This window comes from Ovis aries, chromosome 1, assembly GCF_016772045.2.
Source record: "Ovis aries strain OAR_USU_Benz2616 breed Rambouillet chromosome 1, ARS-UI_Ramb_v3.0, whole genome shotgun sequence".
In the NCBI taxonomy this organism is placed as follows: domain Eukaryota; kingdom Metazoa; phylum Chordata; class Mammalia; order Artiodactyla; family Bovidae; genus Ovis; species Ovis aries.
This window is the reverse complement of record NC_056054.1, coordinates 262,358,957-262,382,288: the sequence shown is the minus strand read 5'-3', so window position 1 is coordinate 262,382,288 and position 23,332 is coordinate 262,358,957. Positions and strand designations below refer to the sequence as shown.

At 46.9% G+C, this 23,332-nt stretch overlaps 1 protein-coding gene across 1 annotated transcript in view; it reads right to left on the bottom strand.

Moving 5' to 3' along the window:
* Positions 1-4,229: 4,229 nt before the first annotated feature.
* The window catches only part of MX1 (MX dynamin like GTPase 1), a gene marked incomplete at its 5' end in the record, with an annotated part of 34,696 nt that continues 15,593 nt past the window's right edge, over positions 4,230-23,332 (bottom strand). The window contains 10 exon segments of the mRNA NM_001009753.1: positions 4,230-4,840; positions 7,802-8,041; positions 9,357-9,433; positions 12,738-12,896; positions 16,586-16,727; positions 17,117-17,239; positions 17,552-17,630; positions 20,049-20,247; positions 22,210-22,348; positions 22,925-23,079. Coding sequence (NP_001009753.1) covers positions 4,610-4,840; positions 7,802-8,041; positions 9,357-9,433; positions 12,738-12,896; positions 16,586-16,727; positions 17,117-17,239; positions 17,552-17,630; positions 20,049-20,247; positions 22,210-22,348; positions 22,925-23,079 — 1,544 coding nt within the window. The 3' untranslated portion in view covers positions 4,230-4,609.

The window sequence follows — 23,332 nt, the reverse complement described above, 5'->3', positions numbered from 1 at the left end:
TAGTGTTCATTTGGGGTAACAAATCAACTTTACTGAGTAGGTGGATCTACCGGTAAGGAATCTGTGAATAATGAAGATGGGACTGTGTCCTAAAAGTGTCCACGTGGCAGGGTAGCTGACATCTTTTTCAGTTGTATTTCTCATTTTGGAGTCCTTCCGTGAGTGGCTTTAATTTTGAATGAAGCTGATTTCACTTAAAAGATCCAGCCAGGGGACTTTCCTGGTGGTCCAGTAGCTAAGACTCTACATTCCCATTGCAGGAGGACTGGGTTTAATCCCAGGGTGGCATAGATCCCGCGTGCCACAACGAAGATCAAAGATCCTGCATGTGGCAACTAAAACCTAGCATAGCCAAGTGAATAAATATAAACAAACAACAAAGAAAGATCCAGCCTGAATGCTGAAACTAGGGAAATAGATATTTCTCTATTTAAACCTTTACAAGAGACATACATTAATTTGCTTAATATAAATTAACCCAAAATACTAAAGTGGACACACAAGTATTAAAGGTGTGGAATCTGTGTTGATCATTTTGTGGATTCTTGCAGCTGGGGAAGTAGGTGAATTTCCAGGAGAATGAATTAACTTTGATTCGATTCTCACTGCACTGTTACGCGGGAGGGGGCACAGTCCTGCCTTAAATTCAGGTACCTGGTCTGTTCTCAGCACCTCCCTGGTTCTCCTGGGGTTGCCCTGATCTGGCTCGAAATTCAGAGAATTTATCCTTCTGACCAAGGCTTCACCCTGGACCTGGTTTGTGAAGAGTCACACACACACACGTATACTCCCGGTTGGAGTCCTATCCCACAACCACAGTCCTTTTCTGCTCTGGACATGGAGAGGGTGAGGTATGATGTGGTACAGGCCAGAGCTCTTCTCCCAGTGTGCCCAGTGTTTTAAGAAAAATGTGCAATTTATGCTACTTCCAAAGTAGTTCAGTTCAGTTTGGTCGCTCAGTCATGTCCAACTCTTTGCAACCCCATGAACTGCAGCATGCCAGGCTTCCCTGTCCATCACCATCTCCCGGAGCTTGCTCAACCCATGTCCACTGAGTCGGTGATGCCATCCAACCATCTCATCCTCTGTCATCCCCTTCTCCTGCCTTCAATCTTTCCCAGCATCAGGGTCTTTTTCAATGAGTCAGTTCTTCACATCAGATGGCCAGAGTATTGGAGCTTCAGCTTCAGGATCAGTCCTTCCAATGAATATTCAGGACTGATTTCCTTTAGGATTGACTGGTTTGATCTCCTTGCTTTCCATGGGACTTTGAAGAGTCTTCTCCAATACCACAGTTCAAAAACATCAATTCTTTGTTTTAAAAAGTCACTAATGTACAGCTGTGCCTGCTTTCTCTGGCTCTGCAACCCCATGGACTGCAACCCACCAGGCCCTTCTGTCCACGGGATTCTCCAGGGAAGAATACTGGAGTGGGCTGTCATTTCCTTCTCTGGGGTATCTTCCCCGTCCAGATATCAAACCCACATCTATTCCATTGCAGGCAGATTCTTTACCACTAGGACATCTGCGAAAGCCCATAATGTACCAGCTATTTCATTTTAAATGAATTAACCCCATAAATATTGGTGTTTGAGCCATCGTTTTGCTGTGATTAAAGAACCGGAACTCATAATCCCCTGAAAAGCCACTGATCACTTGGACCCACTGAACCTTGGAAAGCCAATGTCAGTGCCCCATTAGCTGCTTTTAGGGCTTCCTGGTTTACCAGTTGGATTGGATTCCTTTTCTCCCACACAGTAACTGACTGTGGGGACTTTCTTGCCTGGCTGCTTTTGTCTTTGCTCTAAGAAGGAAACTAATAAAAGTAGCTGCTCCGTAGCATCTTAGAAGATAGTCAAGCAACCAGCAAGTCATTTGGACTTGTGCCTGATCTCCTATGCCCACTCCCTCCCACAGCATTTATTAAGCGCCAGCAGACCCTGTATTCCTAGTTCTGTCACTTCAGTGTTATCTAGCTCCTCTCCTAGCTCTGCTTCAAACTCAGCCCCATACTCTGGGGTCAGCTGAGCCCCAGACTTGCCTGGAGAGAGGGTCCCTGAGTATGCCTGATTGCTCTTCTAGTTTAGTCTGCCCAGGTTGATGGACCTTCATGCTGGCGCTGTGGAGCCGGCAGCAGAATCTGGAGAGGCAGGCTCTGATCCTGGTGTTGCCCTTCACAGAGGAGATGGGGGACTGGGGTGGGGAGATGGGGGTTGGAGGATGGGGGGCAGTTCAGCCCCTTGCCTGAGCCTCACTGCCCTCTGAGTGATGGACTCACACAGAGTGGACTCCAGACCTGCCTCTGCTTGACTCCTCAACAGATAGGAGGGGAGACAGTGTACTTCTGCCCTATCGATGGCCAGTCAGGACAGATCTGAGGGATTCCTGGACACCTGCTCTTTCTGACGAAAGGAAAGTGAGCACCTTGTGAGTCCTCAGTGGGCTTGAGCCCCAAGGAAATTCCTGTCCTCTGAAATATAATTGGCTTTCTTCTCCCATCTATCTAGGAATCTCTAGGAAAACTATAACAACAGCAAAGAAGAATCCTTGGCAATAGTGACACCTGTTTCTAGTCGAGGCAGATTCTATGGGATGCCTGATACTGGAGCAGTTACTCAGCCAGCCAGGAGGGGGCAGCAGCTCCAAGTCTCAGAGCATCCCTTCAGGTACATTTGTTCAGTTGCTCAGTCGTGTCATGGAGTGCAGCACACCAGGCCTCCCTGTCCCCCACCGTCTCTTGGAGCCTGCTCAAACTCATGTCCATTGAGTCAGTGATATCATCCAACTATGTCATCCTCTGTTGTCCCCTTCTCCTCCTCCCTTCAATCTTTCCCAGCATCAGGGTCTTTTCTAATGAGTTAGCTCTTCCAATCAGGTGGCCAAAGTATTGGAGCTTCAGCTTCAGCATCAGCCCTTCCAATGAATATTCAGGACTGATATCCTTTAGGATTGACTGGTTTGGTCTCCTTGCTGTCCAAGGGACTCTTCAAGAGCCTTCCCCAACACCACAGCTCAAAAGCATCAGTTCTTCGACTCTCTGCCTTCTCTGTGGTCCAGCTCTCACATCCATATGTGACTACTGGAAAAACCATAGCTTTGACTATACGGACCTTTGTCAGCAAAGTAATGTCTCTGCTTTTTAAAATGCTGTCTAGGTTGGTCATATCTTTTCCTCCAAGGAGCAACCATCCTTTAACTTCATGACTGCAGTCACCACCTGCAGTAATTTCAGAGCCCATACAATAATCTCGTACAGAAATTCTTATATTGTCCCATGCTTTGAGGATTGTGGAATCCTGAGTGTCAGAAGGGGCCAGGGGTGGGGTGGGGCAGGGGCTGGATGGGAAGGGACAGTGCAGCTAGTCCACCTCTTCCAACAAGCTGTTGTCTAGCTTGGCCTGGGAGTGAATGGACAGCTCATGAGGCAGCCATTCCCTTTCTGGCTGGGTGTCAGCATGTCCCCATGGCTGCCTAGTCCAAGGAGGCCAGTCAGGACCCGTACTGCTCCTTCAGGATAACACGTGGTTAATATTCTGCCTTCTCACCTCCCAGACCAGAACAGCATCTGCTGTAAAATCCTCCTGGGTGGGCAGTGACCTCTCTCGACTTAGGCTTTCACCTTTCAGCTCCACACTAGGTGGCCAGCAATTAAGCAGCCTGGATGCTTGGTCAGCATACATTATAAACAAAAATGCCAATTGCTTCACCTTCTGTCCCATTTTTTTTAACTTTATTCCCCATTTCCCTTCTAGCCTCTTATAAATAACCCACCACGTTCTTTTGCTCAACCATTCCTTCTGACCTGACCCAGTACAGACGGCAGCCTTAGTGTCCACTGATTGCTCCACAGATTCCCACCTGCTGTCATTTTCAAACGTCTCCCAAATAAAGAAGGTGTCAGAGAGGGCTTCCTGATGGCACAGTGGATAAGAATCCACCTGCCAACGCAGGAGACACAGGTTTGATCCCTGATCTGGGAAGATCCCATATGCCTAGGAGCAATGAAGCCCATGCACCGCAACTACTGAGCCCACGTGCCCTGGAGCCCGTGCACAAGAGAAGCCACCACAGTTGAGAAGCCACAGCCGTAAGAAGCCCACACAGCACGGCTGCAGAGCAGCCCTCACTCGCCACAATCAGAGGAACCCCAAGTGCAGCAATGAAGACCCAGTGCGAGCAACATAACCATAAAATAAATAAACATTAGAAAAGAAAGTGTCAGAGAAATGTCTGGTAGAAAGAACGGTATTACAAATTGAAGGAATAGGCTTCTGTGTGCATTCACAAATGTGGCACTCATGTTCCGAACACATGGGGTGTGAAAGGCTATTACAGTCATTGGAATGACCCTTCTACAGCGCTGTGTGGGGATCACTGACAGAGGGGTGGAGAGAGTTCAGGGATGGGGCAGGGTGGGCGTGAAGCATCGAATGAAATCACCTGCTGTTTAAAGCCAGTGTGCTTATCCACTGAGAGACAGCAGAGACCCCGGCTGCAGGCTGACCACTGAAGCATCTGTGAAGCGGGCAGCTAAGGGCATGAGGCCGTCAGGGGAGCTGTCGGTGGTGGTCTGCTCCCTGGAGACCCGGGGCTGGACGGGGGGGCGGGTTCAGCCCGGGAACTTGGCGAGCCGCTGCCGAGCGCGGGACAGCCGCTCCAGCCGCTCCTTCAGGAACTTCCTCTTGTCTCTGGTGTCGGTGCGCTCCTTCAGCAGCCAGTCGTACTGGTCCTTGTCCTGCAGCAGCTGCAGCATGCTCTTCTTGAGCTGCTCCCCATACGTCCGGAGCACGAAGAACTGGATGATCAAGGGGATGTGGCTGGAGATGCGGGTGCTGACTTCCTGCGAGGAAGGAAGGCACAGTTCACACGAGGGTGAGGGGCCGTGGCAGCCAGGACACCCTGACTTCACCACGGCACCCCGGCAGACCCAATGGGTGCATGGTCATCCTCTGTGGTCTGGGCAGCACCAGGCTAGGGACCAACCCCGACTCTGGGCTCCCGCCAGCCTCTCCGGACCACTAAAGGGTTACTTCTGACGGAAGAGGGCAAAACGTGCCCTAGGAAGGTAAATGCGTGGAGTACAAAAGTACAGAGGACAGGCTTGTGGACAGAGTCTGTGGGTGGGAGGAATTGAGAGCAGCATTTAAACATATGCATTACCATGTGTAAAATAGATAGCTAATGGAAAGCTGCTATATAATACATGGAGCTCAACTCCATACTCTGTGACGACCTAGAGGGCAGGATGGGGGTGAGGGAATGGGAGGGAGGTTGAAGAGGGAGGGGACATGTGTGTATTTACAGATGATTCTTGTTGTCTGGCAGAAATCAACATGACATTGTAAGCAATTATCCTCCAATTAAAAATAAATTTTAAAAAAACCCTACATTTTAAAATTATTTACAACTCTCCCTAAAAGATTCTATAACCTCTTTTTTTGTTTTAAATCAAGGCTGAAATTATTTAGCATAAAAGGAGGTGGGCTATCAAAAGCCACAGAAGGGAGCCCCTCCAAAGTTCTAAGCATGCTGGAAGTCACTTTCAACTTTCCTTTCTCCCTCTTCCTGAGGGAGTCCTTCCTGAGACAATACCCCCTTCCCACCTCACCCATGTCCTCTGCTTCCTTTTGGTCTATTAAAAAAATTTATCCAAAGAATAAATGGAATCACATAAATGAAAAAAGGCAGACACCCAAATGAATTTTTTGGCCAACCCGATATTAATTTGCTTTACTTGACTAATTTCCTTTGTTGCTGCTGGACTAGGCAAAGAAAGAGATTCTCCCTCTAGACCCTCCAGAAGGCACCCAGCCCTGCTAACGCCTTGACTTTAGCCAGTGAGGATCATACTTGATAGGAAAAGTAGGGAGTTCTCATTAAAGTCAGGACAGGGCAAGGCTGTCTGCTGGTCTACTGTGGTTTCAAGTTGCACTGAAGGGACCACCAGATGGGGCAAGAAAAGTTTGAGGTATAAAAACTGGAAAGATCAGGGGGAGTGTGAAGCCACCACTGTCTGCAGAGGGATGAGTGTTTGTTGGCAAAACTCAGGAGAAACATGTAAACCCACCACAGACAGTTTAAGAGAATCAGCATGGTTAACAAATGTAAGACAACATGCAGAAATCAACAAACGCGATGTCGTGGAAGAAAAGTCTCATTGATAGCAGGTACAAGATGAGAAAAGAAGAAGGAATCAACTCCAGGTGTGTGTACCACCTACACAAAGAGAACTTGAAAACACTTCTGAGACTCCCCAAAAGGATATTTAAGAAGGAACATTCCCTGATGTTCTTTGATAGGAAATTTAAAGGCACAAAGGTGTCAACTCCTCCACTGCAGGTAGAAATTCTGAGGAAGGACTTTGGCTTGTGGTCTGCAGATCCGGCACCTGCCTGGCTTTCTGCATGGCTTGTCCTACCTACCTTGGACTTGATGAGCCAGCCTCCATAATTGTATAAGCCAGTTCCTTTGTTTATACTTATCGATATAAAACAAGCCCTAGCCTTTCCCCAGATATAATGGTCAGTTTCATGTGTCAGCTTGACTGGGTTGTAGACCCACTTATTCAATGGAACTCTCATCTAGGTATCTCTGTGGAGATATTTTGTAGATGTGGTTAATAGCTCCAGTCAGTCAATTTTAAATAAGTAAACAAGATCATCCTCAAGAATGTGGGTGGGCCTCACCCAATCAGGTGGAGGCTTTAATATGTGTGTATGTGTGTGTGTGTGTATTGCTCACTCTCAAAGGTTCTGCCAGGCAGCACTGGGGGGTGAGCTTGGCTGCAGGAGAAACCAAGGGGGCACAGGGCTGCCCTCGCCTTGCCCTTTACTGGCTTCACACACACCCGTGCACATCCCAAGGTCTGCAGAGTCTGACCGTTTGAGCTTTGTTGCTCAGAGTGTATCCCCATCCAGCAGCATGGCATCCTCTGGGAGCCCGTCAGTCATGCAGAATTGTGCCCCATCTCAGACCTGCCCCCACCCCACCACATCTGCATCTCCGGAAGGTCCTGGAGATGGGTGAGCATGGTTGGTGTGGGAAACTCTGCCTAAAGTGATGGAGACATCTGGTAAACCAGGAGGTTGCCATTTGTCTTCCTGTCCAGACTTTCACATCCCCCCGGGCTCTGAGTTACACATCCTTCCCCAGATGAATTAGATGGACCCTCAAGTTATTTGAAACGTAAGGTGCATGTGCTGCATTGCTCAGTCACGTCCAACTCTTGTGAAACCCTATGAACTGCAGCCTGCCAGGCTCCCCTGTCCGTGGGATTCTCCAGGAAAGAATTCTAGAATAGGTTGCCATGCCCTCCTCCAGGATATCTTCCTGACCCAGGCATTGAACCCACGTCTCTTACATCTCCTGCAATGGCAGGTGGGTTCTTTACCACTAGCGTCACCTGGGAAGCCCAAAATGTAGGGTAGCAATCAAAGTACAAGTCTCTATGAGCAGCAGCTTCTCCAAGGGCCAGAGGTCACTGCCTTCTACACTCCTCCTGCTGAATATTCACAAGAACCCTGGGAGGAGGTAGCCATTTTGCCTCCTTTTAGAGAGGAAAGCTAAGGCTCAGAGAGGTTAAATAACTCGACTGGGGCCACGCAGCCAGCCCAAACCAGATGCAAACGGCTCTAAGTAACAACCTTCTCATGTCTGATTGAATTGCTCCTACAGAAGCTTACCAAGGGCTGAAAGATGGGGCTGGTGGTTCCCTTACAGAGACAAGACTGAACAGACAGGCTCTTCATTCTCAGAGACAGAGAATGGATGAGAAGCACTGTCCCAAGACTAGCAGACTCACCTGGTGGTACGCCATCAGGTGTTGAAAGATCTCAGCTGTGGAGGGCTCTGAGTCCTCAGATTGGTAATAATGGTTTGATTTTTTTTTCTTTTCTTCTTCTGCCTCCTTCTCTCTGACCTGTTGCAAAGCACGTCGGTACACCTGGTCCTGGCAGTAGACCAACTGCTCCATTTGGAAATGTAGTCGGATGGATTTCTCAGCTTCATTTTCTTGTTCTAACCGAATGTCTTCAATTTTGGACTATAGCAAAAGAGAAACACAACAGAATTTCCATCTAGAAACAAATCACTGGGTCACAGGAAGATAGCTCCACTGCAAAGGCCACCCGGAGCAGGTGCCATCTAGAAAAGAGCTGGTGGCTTTGGAGCAGCCTCTGTCCCCACAATAGCTTCTCTGGGCAGGGAGTGGGACTTCCCATTCTGGCTGAGGGTCAGAATTTCCCAGGAAGCCTGAGCCACACAGATGACCAGACCTTGCATCCCCAGGGCCTGGGAACCTGCATGGGCTCTGTTCTCAGGCCTGATATCCAGCTTTTTTCCTTTTCCCTTTTACAGACTTTTCCATCTGAGGAGGAGAAATATTTTTCTACCAGAGAGCTCACAGGGATAAGATGGGAGCCAGATTCCATCAGTCAAATTCCACATATTTCATGTTCCTGGAGTTTAGAGGAACTGGCTGCCAGAAAGTCAAAGAGGGGACTCTTCACACACAAAGTTACCTGGACCCCCTGGCTTCACTGAATGGAAGAGTGTGATGCCAAGTGTGGTCCTAAATCTTCTTCTCTGTGTTCCTTCTGAATAAGAGGGCACTCTTAGTCCTAGTCTGTAGATGAGGAATCAGAGGTCCAGGCAGGTTAAGAAGCCCCAAGACCTCTGGCTTGCAAAAGGCAGAGCCAGTCTTCCCATCTCTGCTGGGTGCTGGGGCTAAGGTTGGTGTCCCCACCAGATTTGTACATTGAAAGCCTAATCCTCAACAGGATGGCATTTGGAGATGGGGGTCTTTGGGAGGTAATTAGGTCATGAGGGTGGGGTCCCCACAAATGGGTTAGTGTCCCTCTGAGAAGAGACCCCAGGGAGCTCTCTCTCTACCTCTGCCCCCGGCCTTCTGTCTCGTGAAGACGCCAATGAGAAGGCCACCAGCACCTCCATCTGGGATTCCAGTCTCCTGGACTATGAGAAATATTCAGTGTCTGCAGTGGTATTAGCTATGCAGCCCAAGCCAGGACAAGGGGGGGCCCCTGTTCCTAGATTGGACGAGTCTGTCCTATTTGGTTTCCTCGATGAGTTTCCAGAGTCAGTATCATTCTCTTCAGCTGTAACAGGGTTCCACACTTACTATGGCTTTCCTCTGTTCCTGTGACTAAATATTTTCCTTCTGAATTCTTTCTCTTTCTTTCCCTCTTACTGCCTTTAACGAGACATCACTGCTCATATCTTAAATTCATTATTGATCTTGACTAATAAAGGTTGAATAGTCTTAATCTAAGAAATCTATTTTCTAGTGTCAGGCCTACATTTTTTTTTTTTTTTTAAAGTAACTTAATGGTCAGTTTTACCTTGGCAGTTCGGTGGAGGTTGAAAAATTCACTAAAGTGTTTTCCTGAAACTTCTGTGAAGGTATTCCGGATTATATCTGGTGAAAGAAAGAGAGAGAAGTCCAGTCTTGCTGGAAGGACCCATGACTTCATAAACTGCAAAATATAAGAGGATAAAACAGCAGAAACAGTTCCCTGCCTCCCTCTTCCCCACCCCCAATCTTCTCTTTCTTTCTGAAGAAAGAAGGTGTGCTTTTTTACTCAAAAACATCCTGGAGGAATTTTAAACATCTAAATGTCCCCTGAAATATTTATCTGATGTTTATATTTTCATCCCAAGTATAAATAGTTGCAAAGAATGCAATTTCTGTTATTATAAATATATTAATATTTATAGTAAAACACATCGCTTTTTAAAATACATCAATGGAATCAAAATAGCTCTGTTATCCATTTGAAAGCAATAGGTGAACAAACTCATTTCAATCAGAAAACTTACATTATTTCATTTTATTTTTGAAACTCATATTTCCACTTGACTTCCTCACAGAATGTTATCTTAGTGTGATGTACAGTATCTTTATGCTTGGAAATTTTATTTTGGCCACACTGTGAGGCATGTGGGATCTTAGTTCACTGACCAGGAAGTGAATCCTCACCCCTGTAGTGGAAGTGCAGAGTCCTAACCACTACTGCTGCTGCTGCTAAGTCGCTTCAGTCGTGTCTGACTCTGTGTGACCCCACAGATGGCAGCCCACCAGGCTCCACTGTCCCTGGGATTCTCCAGGCAAGAACACTGGAGTGGGGTGCCCTTTCCTTCTCCAATGCATGAAAGTGAAAAGTGAAAGTGAAGTCGCTCAGTCGTGTCCGACTCTCAGCGACCCCATGGACTGCAGACTACCAGGCTCCTCCGTCCATGGGATTTTCCAGGCAAGAGTACTGGAGTGGGGTGCCATTGCCTTCTCCGGTCCTAACCACTAGACCAGTGCTAACCACTGGCTGCTATGCTTGGAAATCATAGCATACATATCACATTTTTGGCTACATATCATATTTTTCTAAACAGAAATAGGTATATAAATATATAGACTTTTTAACATTTTCTGAAGAATTTTCAGAAAGCCTTGACATATTACACAAGAATTTTCTTCAGGACTGAAGGAAGAATGCACAATTGATCAACAAGACACAATTGCAGATTTGGGTTTATAGTTATTAAGCCCGAAGATAAAATTGAACTAGAAACACCAGGGAAGCCACTTGCACTGCCCTGGTGGCTCAGTGCACAAGAGTCTGCCTGCCAACGCAGGGGACGCAAGTTCGATCCCTGGTCCAGGAAGATCCCACAAGCTGAGGAGAAATTAAACCTATACACCACAACCACTAGGGCCCACGAGCCGCTTACTGAGCCCACGTGCTGCACCTACAGAAGCCCACAGGCCCTTGAGCCCGCGCTCCTCAACTAGAGAAGCCACCGAAATGAGAAGCCCATTCACGGCAACCAGAGAGGAGCCCCCGCTTGCCGCAACTGAGAAAGACTGTGCACAGCAAGGAAGACCCTGAGAGGCGAAAAATAAATAAAAGGTCAAAGTAAAAAAAGAAGAAATACATGTCTTATCAACTGTGCAAAGGCTGTCCTCCCTTCACCCCTACGAGTTCACGGATCCTCAAGATTATGACTCGATGCTAAAATGAGACACAGTTGAAGCCTGAGTGAGGAGGGTGTCGGCCAAGGAGACGACAGAGAAGAGATGCAGTAAGCTCAGAGCAGTAAATAGGAATCCAGGAAGTGAAGATCCTCGAGGAGAAGGGGTGGTGAGTACTGTGAGGGACTGTGCCTCTCCTCTGGAGTGCCGATGTGGCTTGCAATTGGCACGTGACCACAGGGACACCGTCTCAGGTTTATGCCGCACTTTAGAGGCTCAGCCCACTCCCATCGTGTACAGCTGTTTAGTTAACCTTACTTCTCAGAGATTTCGAATAAACAATAGTGTTTTGAGATTGTGAAGTATGCAAAGTGGTGGAGTAGAGGGAGGTGAGGTATGATAAGAAACATACATCTGGTTCTTGTCCCTAGTTCCTAAAACAGAGCTCCTAAACCCTTTAGAATATCCTGGGTTACAGGAGCATCGCTTGTTCTTTTTTTTCTTTTTTTTTTTTTTTGCATCACTTGTTCTAACGAGGTGGCACTAGACAGCTTCATGATGGGGCTGGTCACCAAAAGACCAAGCCTTTGATTAGAAGCCTGGAACTTCCAACCCAGCTTCCGCCTTCTCCCCAACTTCTAGGGGCTAGGGGACAGGCTGGAGATTGGATTAAAAATTGATTATGCTTCCATGGGATAATTGATTTTATGTGTGTGGGTGTGGGTGTGTGTGTTGATAGCTCAGTTATGTCTGACTCTTTGTGACCCCACGGACTGTAGCCCTCGGGGCTCCTCTGTCCATGGAATTCTTCAGTCAGGAATACTGAAATGGGTTGCCATTCCCTTCTCAAGGGGATCTTCCCAATGCTGGGATCGAACCCAGGTCACCCTCATTGCAAGCAGACTCTGCCATCCGAGCCACCAGGGAAGCTGTATAATTGATTATACCTTCATAAAAACCCTAATGACTGGGCTCAAAGATAGCCAGGCTGGTGAACATGACCACATGCCAAAAGGGTAGTCCCGCCCTCACCACTCCTCTGACAGAAGCATCTGTGACCCGCCCACATCACGCATTATGCATATCGTTCATTTGCAAACTTTCGTTGCAAACTTGCAGTCTTTCATATCCAACACCAGGAAACTGGTGCGTGCGTGTGCTCACTCAGTCTTGTCCCATTCTTTGTGACCCCAGGACTGTACTCTGCCAGGATCCTCTGCCCATGGGATTCTCCAGGCAAGAATACTGGAGTGGGTTGCCATTCCCTTCTCCAGGCGACCTTCCCGACCCTGAGATGGAAGCCCTGTGTCTTTTGCAGCTCCTGCATTGGCAGGCAGATTCCTTACCACTGAGCCACCCGGGAAACGCCACTAATAAACTGGTAAAGGTAAGCAAATCCTTTATAGCAAACCAGTAAAGTAGAGCATGCTCCTGAGTTCTGTGAGCTGTTCCAGCTGAGTATGGAACCCCAGGAGTGGGTGGTGGGCACTGTGACTTATAGCTGGTCACTCAGCAATACAGGAGTTTCAGAACGGAGCTGCCATCCAGAGGCAGGTCTTGTGAGCTGAGCTTTGCACAGTTTGAGCCCTGTGCAAACTCCAGGCAGTTAGTGTCACAAGGGGAATGAATTGTTGGACACCCATTAGAGTCTGGAGAAGACTGGTTGGGTTGCTTGTGTTGGAAAACACCCCAGCAGGGTGTTTGACCCTGTCCTAGAAATATTGATAAAATGCCTAAAGTAAAACCAAGAACCCACCTGTCACCGTGTGCAGCATGTCCACAGCAGGCTCTTCCAGAACTATGACCTGCTTTTTTATGATGATCTCAAATGTCTTGTAATTCACAAACCCTGGCAACTCTCTGCCACGATACCGATTTTCAAATTGCTTTATTTCTTTACGTATGGCTTCATGACCTACAGAAGGAAAGGATAGCTCTGAATTATTTTGCAGAAATAACCTTGCTGGCTGAACACAGCAGCATCCTGACCTTCCTAAAAATACAGAGGAGCAAGACAAAAAAAATCAAATCTGATTTTCAAATTGAAAAAGATGCAAGGATTGCAATAAAGAAACAGATTTTCAGATAACTGTCCTTAGTCATCTCAAGATGGCACGTGTAAAGCCAGGGAAGGACACTGAAAACTAGCAAATGCAGAAACTTACTAAGACAGAATTTTAAAAAAATTTTGGCTGCACACCACAGCACGTGGGATCTTAGTTCCTTGACCAGGAACTGAACCAGGGCCCCCTGGTTCACTGGACTCCAGTCTTAACCACTGGACCACTGGGGAAGTCCCAAGACATATTCGGGAAAAGGTAACTTGAGTAGGAAATTTGGGAAATCAAATTTGATTTTGTAAAGAAAATTATATCATAGAATACTATGACCTGCAGACACTTTAAAAAATAGAAATGGGGACTTTCCTGGTGGTTAGGGCCCTGTGGGCATAGTGCAGGGGGCGAGGGTTTGATCCCTGGCCGGGGAACTAGGATCCCATGTGCCGCTTGAGGTGGACTCACTTAAAAAAAATAAAGAAATGATCATAACGCCAGTTGAAGTCAGTGATTCAGCATATATTCCCAGGTTACAGCAGCAGTAAAACGTATTTATAAACCAGAGGGATAATACAGTTGGATTATTAATGTGATATGTTATCACTGTTTACCACATAAAGCACTTAATTTTTTTCTATATTCTTAGAATTCTTTTTACTCTAAACAAACTAGGGTGTGAAGAACCTCCTTCATGGGGTGGGGAGAGGATGATTCAGAAGGACTAAGTTTCCTTCTTTTTGAAGAACTAACCCGGGATAGTAGCCCGGTTACTCTCTTTTGGTCAGGAGATACTTTCTGAAAGGCATTTTAAAAAATTAAGATTTAATTGGCATGCCATAAATTCACCATTATTAAAGTATACATTTAGTATATTCACAAAGTGGTGCAAACATCACCACTATCTGATTCTCAAGCATTTCCACCACCCCAGGGAGCCCCATCAGCACTCACTCCCCATTCCCTCCACCCAGCCCCTGAGACCACTAATCCACTTTCTATTTCTATGGACTTGCCTGTTTTGAGCATTTCATGTAAATGGAATTGTACGTCCTGTGGCCTTTTGTGTCTCACTTCTTCCACTTAGCATAAGAGCCACTCTAGTACGTGTGAGATGGGATTTAACTTGCATTTCTGATGGCTAACAATATTGTGCATCTTGTCACGTGCTTATTAGCCATGTGTGTGTGCGTCCTCAGTTGTGTCTGACTCTTCGCCACGTCATGGACTGCAGCCCCCGAGGCTCCTCTGTCCAGGGTTGGACACTGTCTGGAGTGGGCTGCCATTTCTCCTCCACTGGATCTTCCCAACCCAGGGAGGAAACTCATGTCTCCTGCATTGGCAGGCATATTCTTTACCACTGAGCCACTGGGAAGACAATCTTATTAGCTATACCTGTATCTTTTTTCTTTTTTTTTTGTGGAATGTCTATTCCAACCCTTTGTCCACCTTTAAATTGAGTTATTTCTCTTCTTGTTGTTGAGCTGTAAGAGTTCTTTACATATTGCAAATACTAGTGAGTGAGTACTAAGTCACTTTAGTTGTGTCCAGCTCTTTGTGACTCTATGGACTATAGCCCACCAGGCTCCTCTCTAGGGGATTTTCCAGGCAAGAATACTGAAGTGGGTTGCCATTTCCTTCTCCAGGGGATCTTCCAGAACCAGGGATCAAACCCACAGCTTTTAGGTCTCTTGCATTGCCAGGCAGGTTCTTTACCACTAGCACCACCTGGGAAGTGAAGTCCTATAGAGACTAGACCCTTATCATATACATGATTTTTAAATACTTTCTCCAATTCTGAGGAATGTCTTCACTTTCTTGATCGTGCTCCTGGATAGTGTTTTTTGATATGCACACAAGTTTTAAATTTTGATGAAATCCAGCATATCATTTTTTCCCTGTGTTGCTTCTGCTTCAGGTGTCCTAGGTAAAGAGACCGCTACCTAATCCCAAGGGCACAAAGTTTTAAACCTATGCTTTCTTCTAAGAGTTTTATAGTTTTGGCTTGTACACTTTGGTTTTTGATCCATTTTGAGTTTATTTTTGGATAGGAGGTGCATTAGGGGTCCAAATTAATTCTTACTTTTGGACACTCAGTGATATGGAACTGATCATTTGTTGGGAGGAATTTATCATTTTAAAAAATGAGCCATTTTTCTCACAGGCTGTCTGCCATAAGCACTGTTTCCGTAAAAACCTGGCTAGGCAATGCCATGAGGGAGCTTCCGGAAGCCAAAGACTGGTGTTTTCTTTGAAAGGGGTTAGCATGGTGCTCCCCCTCCCCGACATAAGAACAGACTGCACAGCAGGTGTACAACTCTCTGCTCAAGGACTTGGCTTCTGTAAGCGGCACCAGGGGGTGACAGAGGACGAGCTGGCTGGGTGGCATCACAGACTCAGTGGACACGAGTTTGCGCAAACTCTGGGAGATTGCGAAGGACAGAGGAGCCTGGTGTATTGCAGTCCATGGGGTTGCAGAGTCGGACACGACCAAGCAACTGAGCACTAGCAACAAGTGGCACAAAGACTGCGGACACGTGACAAGCGAGCACCCCAGGAATGAGTGTCCTGGACTTTGGTCCCTAAGGTTCACATCCTACACCGCCCTCTGTGCCCTCTGCCAGGGAATAAAGGTGCGGCCTCTGAATTAAGTAGAAACTCCCTTGATTTCTCTCCCCCTGTTCATTATTCAAAGCCAAGGAGGACTGTCAATCTGAACCTCTGCTCAGTTTAAATAAATCATGAAACCACCACCATCGCCTACTGCCCCCCTCCACCATCAGATTGTTGGAATAAAAGCCAATTGAAAGTTCCCTCAGCTGCTACAGTTTTCTCATTGGTCAATATATGATTTAGTTTAGGGTTCTTAAAATAGTAAAAAAAAATAATAAAGTTCAGATCACATTTTCTGACTCCGGAGGATGTGATGATGCAAGATGCTGTTGTATTTTCTTTCCAACACTGCAGCCGTAAGGGCGTCCCAGGTAGCACAGTGGTGAAGAATCCACCTGCCAACCTGGAGACACGGGTTTGATCCCTGGGTTGGGAGGGTCCCCTGGAGGAGGAAATGGCAACCCATTCCATTAGTCTTGCCTGGGAAATCCCATGGACCGAAGAGCCTGGCAGGCTACAGATGACTACAGCACCGGATGACTGGGCAGCGAAACAGTGACCAGAAGATCCATCACAGGACACGCCAGGTGTCAAGGCCTCAGTGGATTAACCACTGGCTTATTTCAGGGGCAGCACCACTGGGAACACAAAGGGCATGACATACGTCGCAGGCTCACCTGCTCACTGTTGAGGGGAAACTGACTATTCTAAGAGTCGTGATTGGCGTGGGCCATTGAATCTGCATCTTCTCTCCAGGTGTCCTCTGAAACCTGAACCTGATGCTTGCTGGCCAGAGTTCAGGGACTTGAAAGAGCACATGTGGCTTTCACGCTACCAAGTCCTTACTCTGGCCGTCCTTGACCACCGCCATCACCCACCTCCCCCAGCCTTGGCCTCAGCTCAACTTGACGCGTTTACCATGATGCCTCAGACTCACCTTTTTCGAAATTTTTCTCAACCACAGCACTCCATTTGCAGAATTCGGCTCGTACTTTGGTAAACAGTCGGGAGTCATACTGCCCCACGAGTTCCTCCCCTTCTATTGTTGAGATGATCTCTTTATTAAATGTATCAATTTTCTGCCAAGAAGGAAAAAAGAATCAGCAGAGACATTCTAAACTGAGCAAGGTAGTTTGGCAGTCGTGTGCATGGATGAGTCCCTCTGTGCTGTCTCTCAGGTCAGGTGGGAGGACAGGAGAGAAGAAGCCTGGGCTGCACAGAACCCCAAACTCCCCTCACTGCCTGGGGGGTCCCCAGTGAGGGACGCACTTGAGGAAGAGCCAGTGGCACGCATGGGGTGGTCCACCACTCCCTGCCCGCTTTCTAACTCCGGGCCAGTTTTGGTGCTAAGTGGGCAGAACAAGTTTGGATCAGCTTTAGGGAAGTGAAGATGGATGAGCGTGACACCCATAATCCCTGTGGACAGTGATGTATGGCTCCCCAGCTTGGTGCCACTGGCAGTACTCACCTCTATCAGAGAGAACATTTTCTCACTTTCTTCTTCTGGGATGTCCTTGCCATACTTCTGTAACTCCTCTGTTATTCTCTGGTGAGTCTCCTTTATTTGATTTTCCAACAGGGGCAGAGTTTTCTGAGAAAAACAACAGAAAGACATAAATATGAACAGGGAACGAGCTGTGGTTGGCGATGGGGAAGGGCTAGGGTTAGGCCAGCGCCTGCAAGACGCTCATGTTTAATTAGGCCGGGTGGGTAGTTTATCAGCATCCCACTCAGCACGTGATCCTCTGACAGGCAATAGCCACACCCGTGGGAGCATCCCAGGCCACATCCACGCCCCCTGAATCTGAGCCCACATCTTCACAAGATGTCCAGGTGATCCATGTGTGTCGACATGGGTTAGCTTTGCACATGCAAGACTCTACTCAGCTCTGTGTGCACTTACACAAATGTGCATGATGAGTTCATTCGTGAGTCTTTCTGCCAGGCAGGGGATAGTGGCCCTCCCTTCCTCCAGAAGGTCCCTGCAAGAGAAGACAATGTTCCTGTCCACCTGGGTCTAGCCAGGAAACGCAGGTTGGCTCTCTGTTGCTGGGGAAAGCCAAAGCAAGTGCAGTTACTTCCCACTGGACGGCATGTCCTGCAACTGGACCACACAGAATCACGACTGAATTTTTGTAACGTTGCATATTTCGGAAATGGTATAGAATGATCCCTTCCAGCTGATAAAGTAAATGTGTCTTATGACACCTGACTACAAATGGTCTTTATAAAAGTTCACATATCACCTAGAGGTATGTTTCCATAACATGCACATACCCTTCTGAATACGCAGTGCATATTGGTATTGGGCTTCATGAACATATATTGACAGATATTTACACAGGTGGATGGATGAAGCCTGAACTGGGGGACCCACACTTCTCCAAAATGACAACTGAAACCATGAGCTGCTTGGGGAAGGAGACCAAGCCTTCCTCTCACTCTTTCCAAATATGTGTTTGTAGAGTGAGTTACTACACAGTTTTCCACATGTTAAAGGACTTTTTAAGATGAAGGGCAGCCAGGAAACATGAGTTCACACATATCTTTGCAAGAGGACACTCATACCTAAGTTTTAGCTTCTGTACCTGTCGAATTTTTTAATTGTGGGAAAATATACATAAAATTCACCACTTTAATAATTTGTAAGTGCACATGTGTGAGCTAAGTCACTTCAGTTATATCTGACTCTTTGTAACCCCATGGAAGGTAGCCCAACCAGGCTCCTCTGTCCATGGGATTCTCCAGGTGGGAATACTAGAGTGGGTTGCCATGCCCTCCTCCAGGGGATCTTCCTGACCCAGGGATCAAACCTGCATCTCCTGCACTGGCAAGTGAGTTCTTTACTCACAAGTGGTGAGTGCCACTTGGGAGGCCTGTAGGCACACATTCAGCGGTATTAAGTACAATTACATTGATGTGTAACCTTCACCACCATCTACCTCCAGAAACAGCTCATCTTCCCCACCTGAAACTCTGTTTCCATTAAGCAGCTCCCCAACCCCTCCCCCAGGTCCTGTCTCTATGTTTTGACCCCTTTAGGGACCTTGTATAAGAGGAATTACACAGTGTTTGTCTTTTCATGACTGGCTTATTTCACTGAGCATAGTGCCCTCGGGGTACAGCCGTGTTATAGCAAGTGCTAGAATTTTCTTCCTTTCTAAGGCCAAATACTATTCCACTGTGTGGATGGAAGTTTTTAAATCCATTTTGGATAAACACTGTGTTTATCTATCAGTGGTCACTCAGCTTGCTTCCATGTTTTTTTTTTTTTGTTTGTTTGTTTTAGAATTGTGAATAACGCTGCTATGAACATAGGACTGCAAGGATCTCTTCTGAATTATATGTCTCTGCAAGCTTCTGGGAACATCCAATATGATAATGTTTACAAAGGACATGTGTCTCCCCCCACATACACATGTGCACACACAAGGGATCTCAGTGAATGTGTCCCTTTTTTCTCAACATCTTGGAAGGATCTTTTTATTGGCATCTCCTTGGCACAGCACTATAATGGTTGCTAGCCCTGTGATCTCTTATTCTGGTTTGACCATACAAATCTCATGATTTTCAACATGTACATTCCACAGTCTTCACAATTGAAAACAAATCTGTGCTGAACACGCTTTAGGGGACATTACTGAACACATCTCGGATTACTTGCCTGTGTGGAATTCCTAGAAACGGAACTCAGCCTTAGGGACACCTGTGTGATCTCAGCACGCGCTATTGGTAGCGGAGATGCAAGCCCACACCCCTCCTTTCCCACCAACTCTACACCTTCTCATTATTTCAAAATAACCAGTTTATCAGTATCATCCTTTTTAAAAAAATTTTCATTTTTGGCATCAGGGTTAGAAAGGCCTTTATCCTGGGATTATTAATTCTCCGCCTATATTTTCTTCTGCGAAGTGGTACTTTCTTTGTACTTAATTTTAAACTTCCACTGATATTTATTTTGGTATCCCATGTTAAGTAAGGACATGTTTAACTTTTCCCAACTATTAAATAATTATTTCAGTGCTACTGATTGATAATGAAACTGACAAAGCCCAGGAATTTGAAGTGCCACATTTATTACAGACCAAATGTACGTACTTGAGTCTATTTCTGGGTTTTCCACTTTGTTTCCATCCTGTTATACTTACGTTCATATTCTGTTTCCAGAACTATAATAAGTTATTGCAAAAAGTCTCCGCCTTCTTCCGAAGTTTTAGATTTATTCTTTGCCTACTTTGTGAATTCCTCCTTTACCCTTCCAGGCAGATTCCCCGTGGCCACCGTAAAGGAACAGACACACAGGGATACTCTCAACAGCCAATCTTGGACAGCATGCATTTCTCCTGTGAGGAAGGAGGTCCTTAATTTTGGTTCTCCCTGGGAAAGCTCCATGCACATACCTGAAATGTGTGTGATCCTCGAAGAATATCCGCTCTCTCTGTAGGGCCTTGTCCAGGCTCAGCCGATGCTGGATCTCCTGCTGGCCGCGGCACTTGACGATCATGTAGCCCTTCTTCAGGTGGAAGACCAGGTTTCTCACCACGTCCACAACCTTGTCTTCCGTGCCTTTGTCCACCAGATCGGGCTTTGTCAAGATTCCTGCGACCCAGAGACTCTGGTTATAGAATGTTCACATCTTCGCAGGGTGAGGAGCAAGGTCAGCTCCCCTCCTGGGCAGCGAGGTCCCCTGGCCCCAGGCTTGCTTCCACAATGCAGCTCACCAAGTGAAGGTGCAAGGCTCAGCCCCTATGTGCTCCTTAAGTTCACTTCACCCAGATCTTGGCTCTCACGCCAGAGAGATAGCAGCATGTAATGGCCCATTATGTTCCTCCTGTTCAGCAAAGGAGTTCATTCTCATGCAATGGGTCTCAAACTTCCCTGTGCATCTAAGCCACCTTAAGGCCCTGCTCCAGAGATTCTGGTTCAGCAGATTCGGTGGGATCAAGGGACTTGCATTTCTAAAAATTCTTCAGTTAATATTGGTGCAGGTGGGGCCTGGCTCACACTTGGGAAAATAAGGGTCTGACCAGGTCAGCTAGGTCATTTGCAGGACCCACTGCAAAATAAAAATGCAGAACACCTGTTTAAACAAGTATTGCAAGATGGCATCATCACAACACTGCACTGAGCATGGACCCATCTGCATGTGTGGCACTGTGCGGTTGTCCAGCCCAAGATTAACTCTGAGGTTTACTGTGCCCACTTGTAGCTGCAGCCCTGGCTGAGAGATTCTCATCCCAGGCAGGATGGGCAGCAGGACAAGCAAAGAATGAGAACCTGCAGCTAAGGATGGTGGAGCAGAATGCAGAAGGGACTGACAGCATCTCTGGTACACAGGTGAGCAGCCTCTGCCCAGGCTTCTTCTTAGGTGTGAAAATAAATTGCTGTTTGTTTCAGCCACTGCCCTCAGGCTCTCTGCTATTTACAGCCAAATGCATTTTTTCAAACATAACACTTAAACCATTTTTACACGCACATTTCAGGTGCATGAAACACTTTCACGTTGTTGGGCACCCTTGACCACTATTCATCTTCAAAACCTTTTCATCTTCCCCAGCTGAGACTCTGTAACCGCCAAACACTAACTCCTATTTCTCCCTTCCCCCCCTTCCTGTCCATGAACCTGACCACACTAGGTCCCTCATATGATTGAGGTCATGCAGTATTTGTCCTTTGGCACTGGCTTATGTCATTGAGCACAATGTCTTCAAGGTACATCCTCATTGTAGCAGGTGTCAGGATGTCCCTCCTTTTTAAGGTTGGATACTGTCCCACTGTGGGCTTCCCTGGTGGCTCAGATGGTTAAGAATCTGCCTGCAATATGGGAGACCTGGGTTCGACCTGGGTTCGACCTGGGTTGGGAAGATTCCCCTGGAGGAGGGCATGGCAACACACTCCCGTATTCTTGCCTGGAGAATCCCCATGGGCAGAGGAGCCTGGCGGGCTATAGCCCATGGGATCGCAAACAGTCAGACATGACTTAGCGACTAAGCACAGCACAGAACTATCCCACTGTATGGATACCTCACATCCTGTGTATCCCCTCATCTTTCTGGGACACATGGGTTACTCTACATAAAATGCATTGTCAACTGATATAACTACTTTCTGCCCCACCCCTGAACCCACAACACCTCTTATCAGCAGATAAACAAGGATTATGGGTCAACCCATGGCCAATAAGAGTCAGCTGTGGCCCAAGAGTCATCTGGCCTCAATGGTTCTTGAATGGTTCTCATCCGCTGGGTGTAGGTCCCCACTCATGTGTACCAAGAAACACCCACTGGATTTAAGAGATGGTCTTCCACTGTCAAGCCATCTACCATTTTCAGATTCTTCCCTGGTGGCTCAGGCAGTAAAGAATCTGCCTGCAATGCAGGAGATGGAGGACACACGGGTTCAATCCCTGGGTCAGGGAGATCCCCTGGAGAAGGGAATAGCAATCCATTCCAGTACTCTCGCCTGGGAAATCCCAAGGACATAGAAGCTAGGAGAGCTACAGTCCATGGGGCCACACAAAGTCAGACATGACTGAGTGACTAACAATTTCACTCTTCTTACCTATGGTCCTATCTCCTTGGGGATCCACATCCTGAGCCATGCGCAGCGCCTCTGTGGTGGCGATGTCCACGTTAGCAGGGACCACCACCAAGTTGATGGTCTCCTGCCTAAGGATATACTTCCTGATGAGAGACTTGATCTGTAAGAAAATGAGAGGGTATGAGAGCTGAGACAGGTCCTGACTTGCTTCAGGCCTTCCAAGTCCCAGAGGTATTTCTTCCAAGAAGCAAACACAGAGAAATGCAGAAAAACTACATTTTCTGAGGGAACACTGTGAGATTTTAACTCGCAAATCATTTCCCAAGACCTCAAATCTGAAGGTCACAATGAAAAATAAGATGCCAAAAGAAATGCTTGACTATTCTCTAAATCTTTAATCCACAGGGTGAGATTCACTGATACAGGAATATTTGCTCCTAATGCTCCCTCTTCCCACATAAAACCCCTTCCTAATGCATGCCAATTTAGATATGGCATAGAGTGTAACTATAACCAAAAATAAGTCACTGAATAAAACACAAATAAAATGCTTTCCCAACTTTGCCTCTTCCCACAGAAGCTTCCATCCAACTTGGTGGAGTAATTTCGACCAATGCATGCTTCAAATTCCCCACCTCCCCATACCCACTCCTCAAGCTTGGTCCTGGACTCACTGATGCTCTAATGCAGCCTCTCCCCCACAAGACCTGGGCCAGGATGGGGCCTGAAGTTTCACCTGATATTCAATGTCGTGTGGCTGGTTGCCCACAGCAACCCTGGTGATGCCAGGAAGGTCTATCAGGGTCAGATCTGGGACGTGAGGGGAGCTGACCTCCAGACTAATCAGCTCATGACTGATCCCCATGCCTTCGCCAGCGATGGCAATCTGGGCTAGAGAAGAGGAAAAAGGAAAACGGAATAGAGCTTGGGATGGAATATCTCATTACAGTGAATCCTCTGAAGGCAAAACCCACCTGCTGGGATTCAACGGTAAGGCATGTTTGGAGCAGATTCATTTCTCTGAAACAAAAAGGGACATCAAAGGATAATCCCGTATTTGCATTGCCAGTGGCCAGAATAGTCTGCAGAGAGAACTAGCGAGAACACCTCTGTAGGTGACACCCAACTGAACCAGTCTTAACCT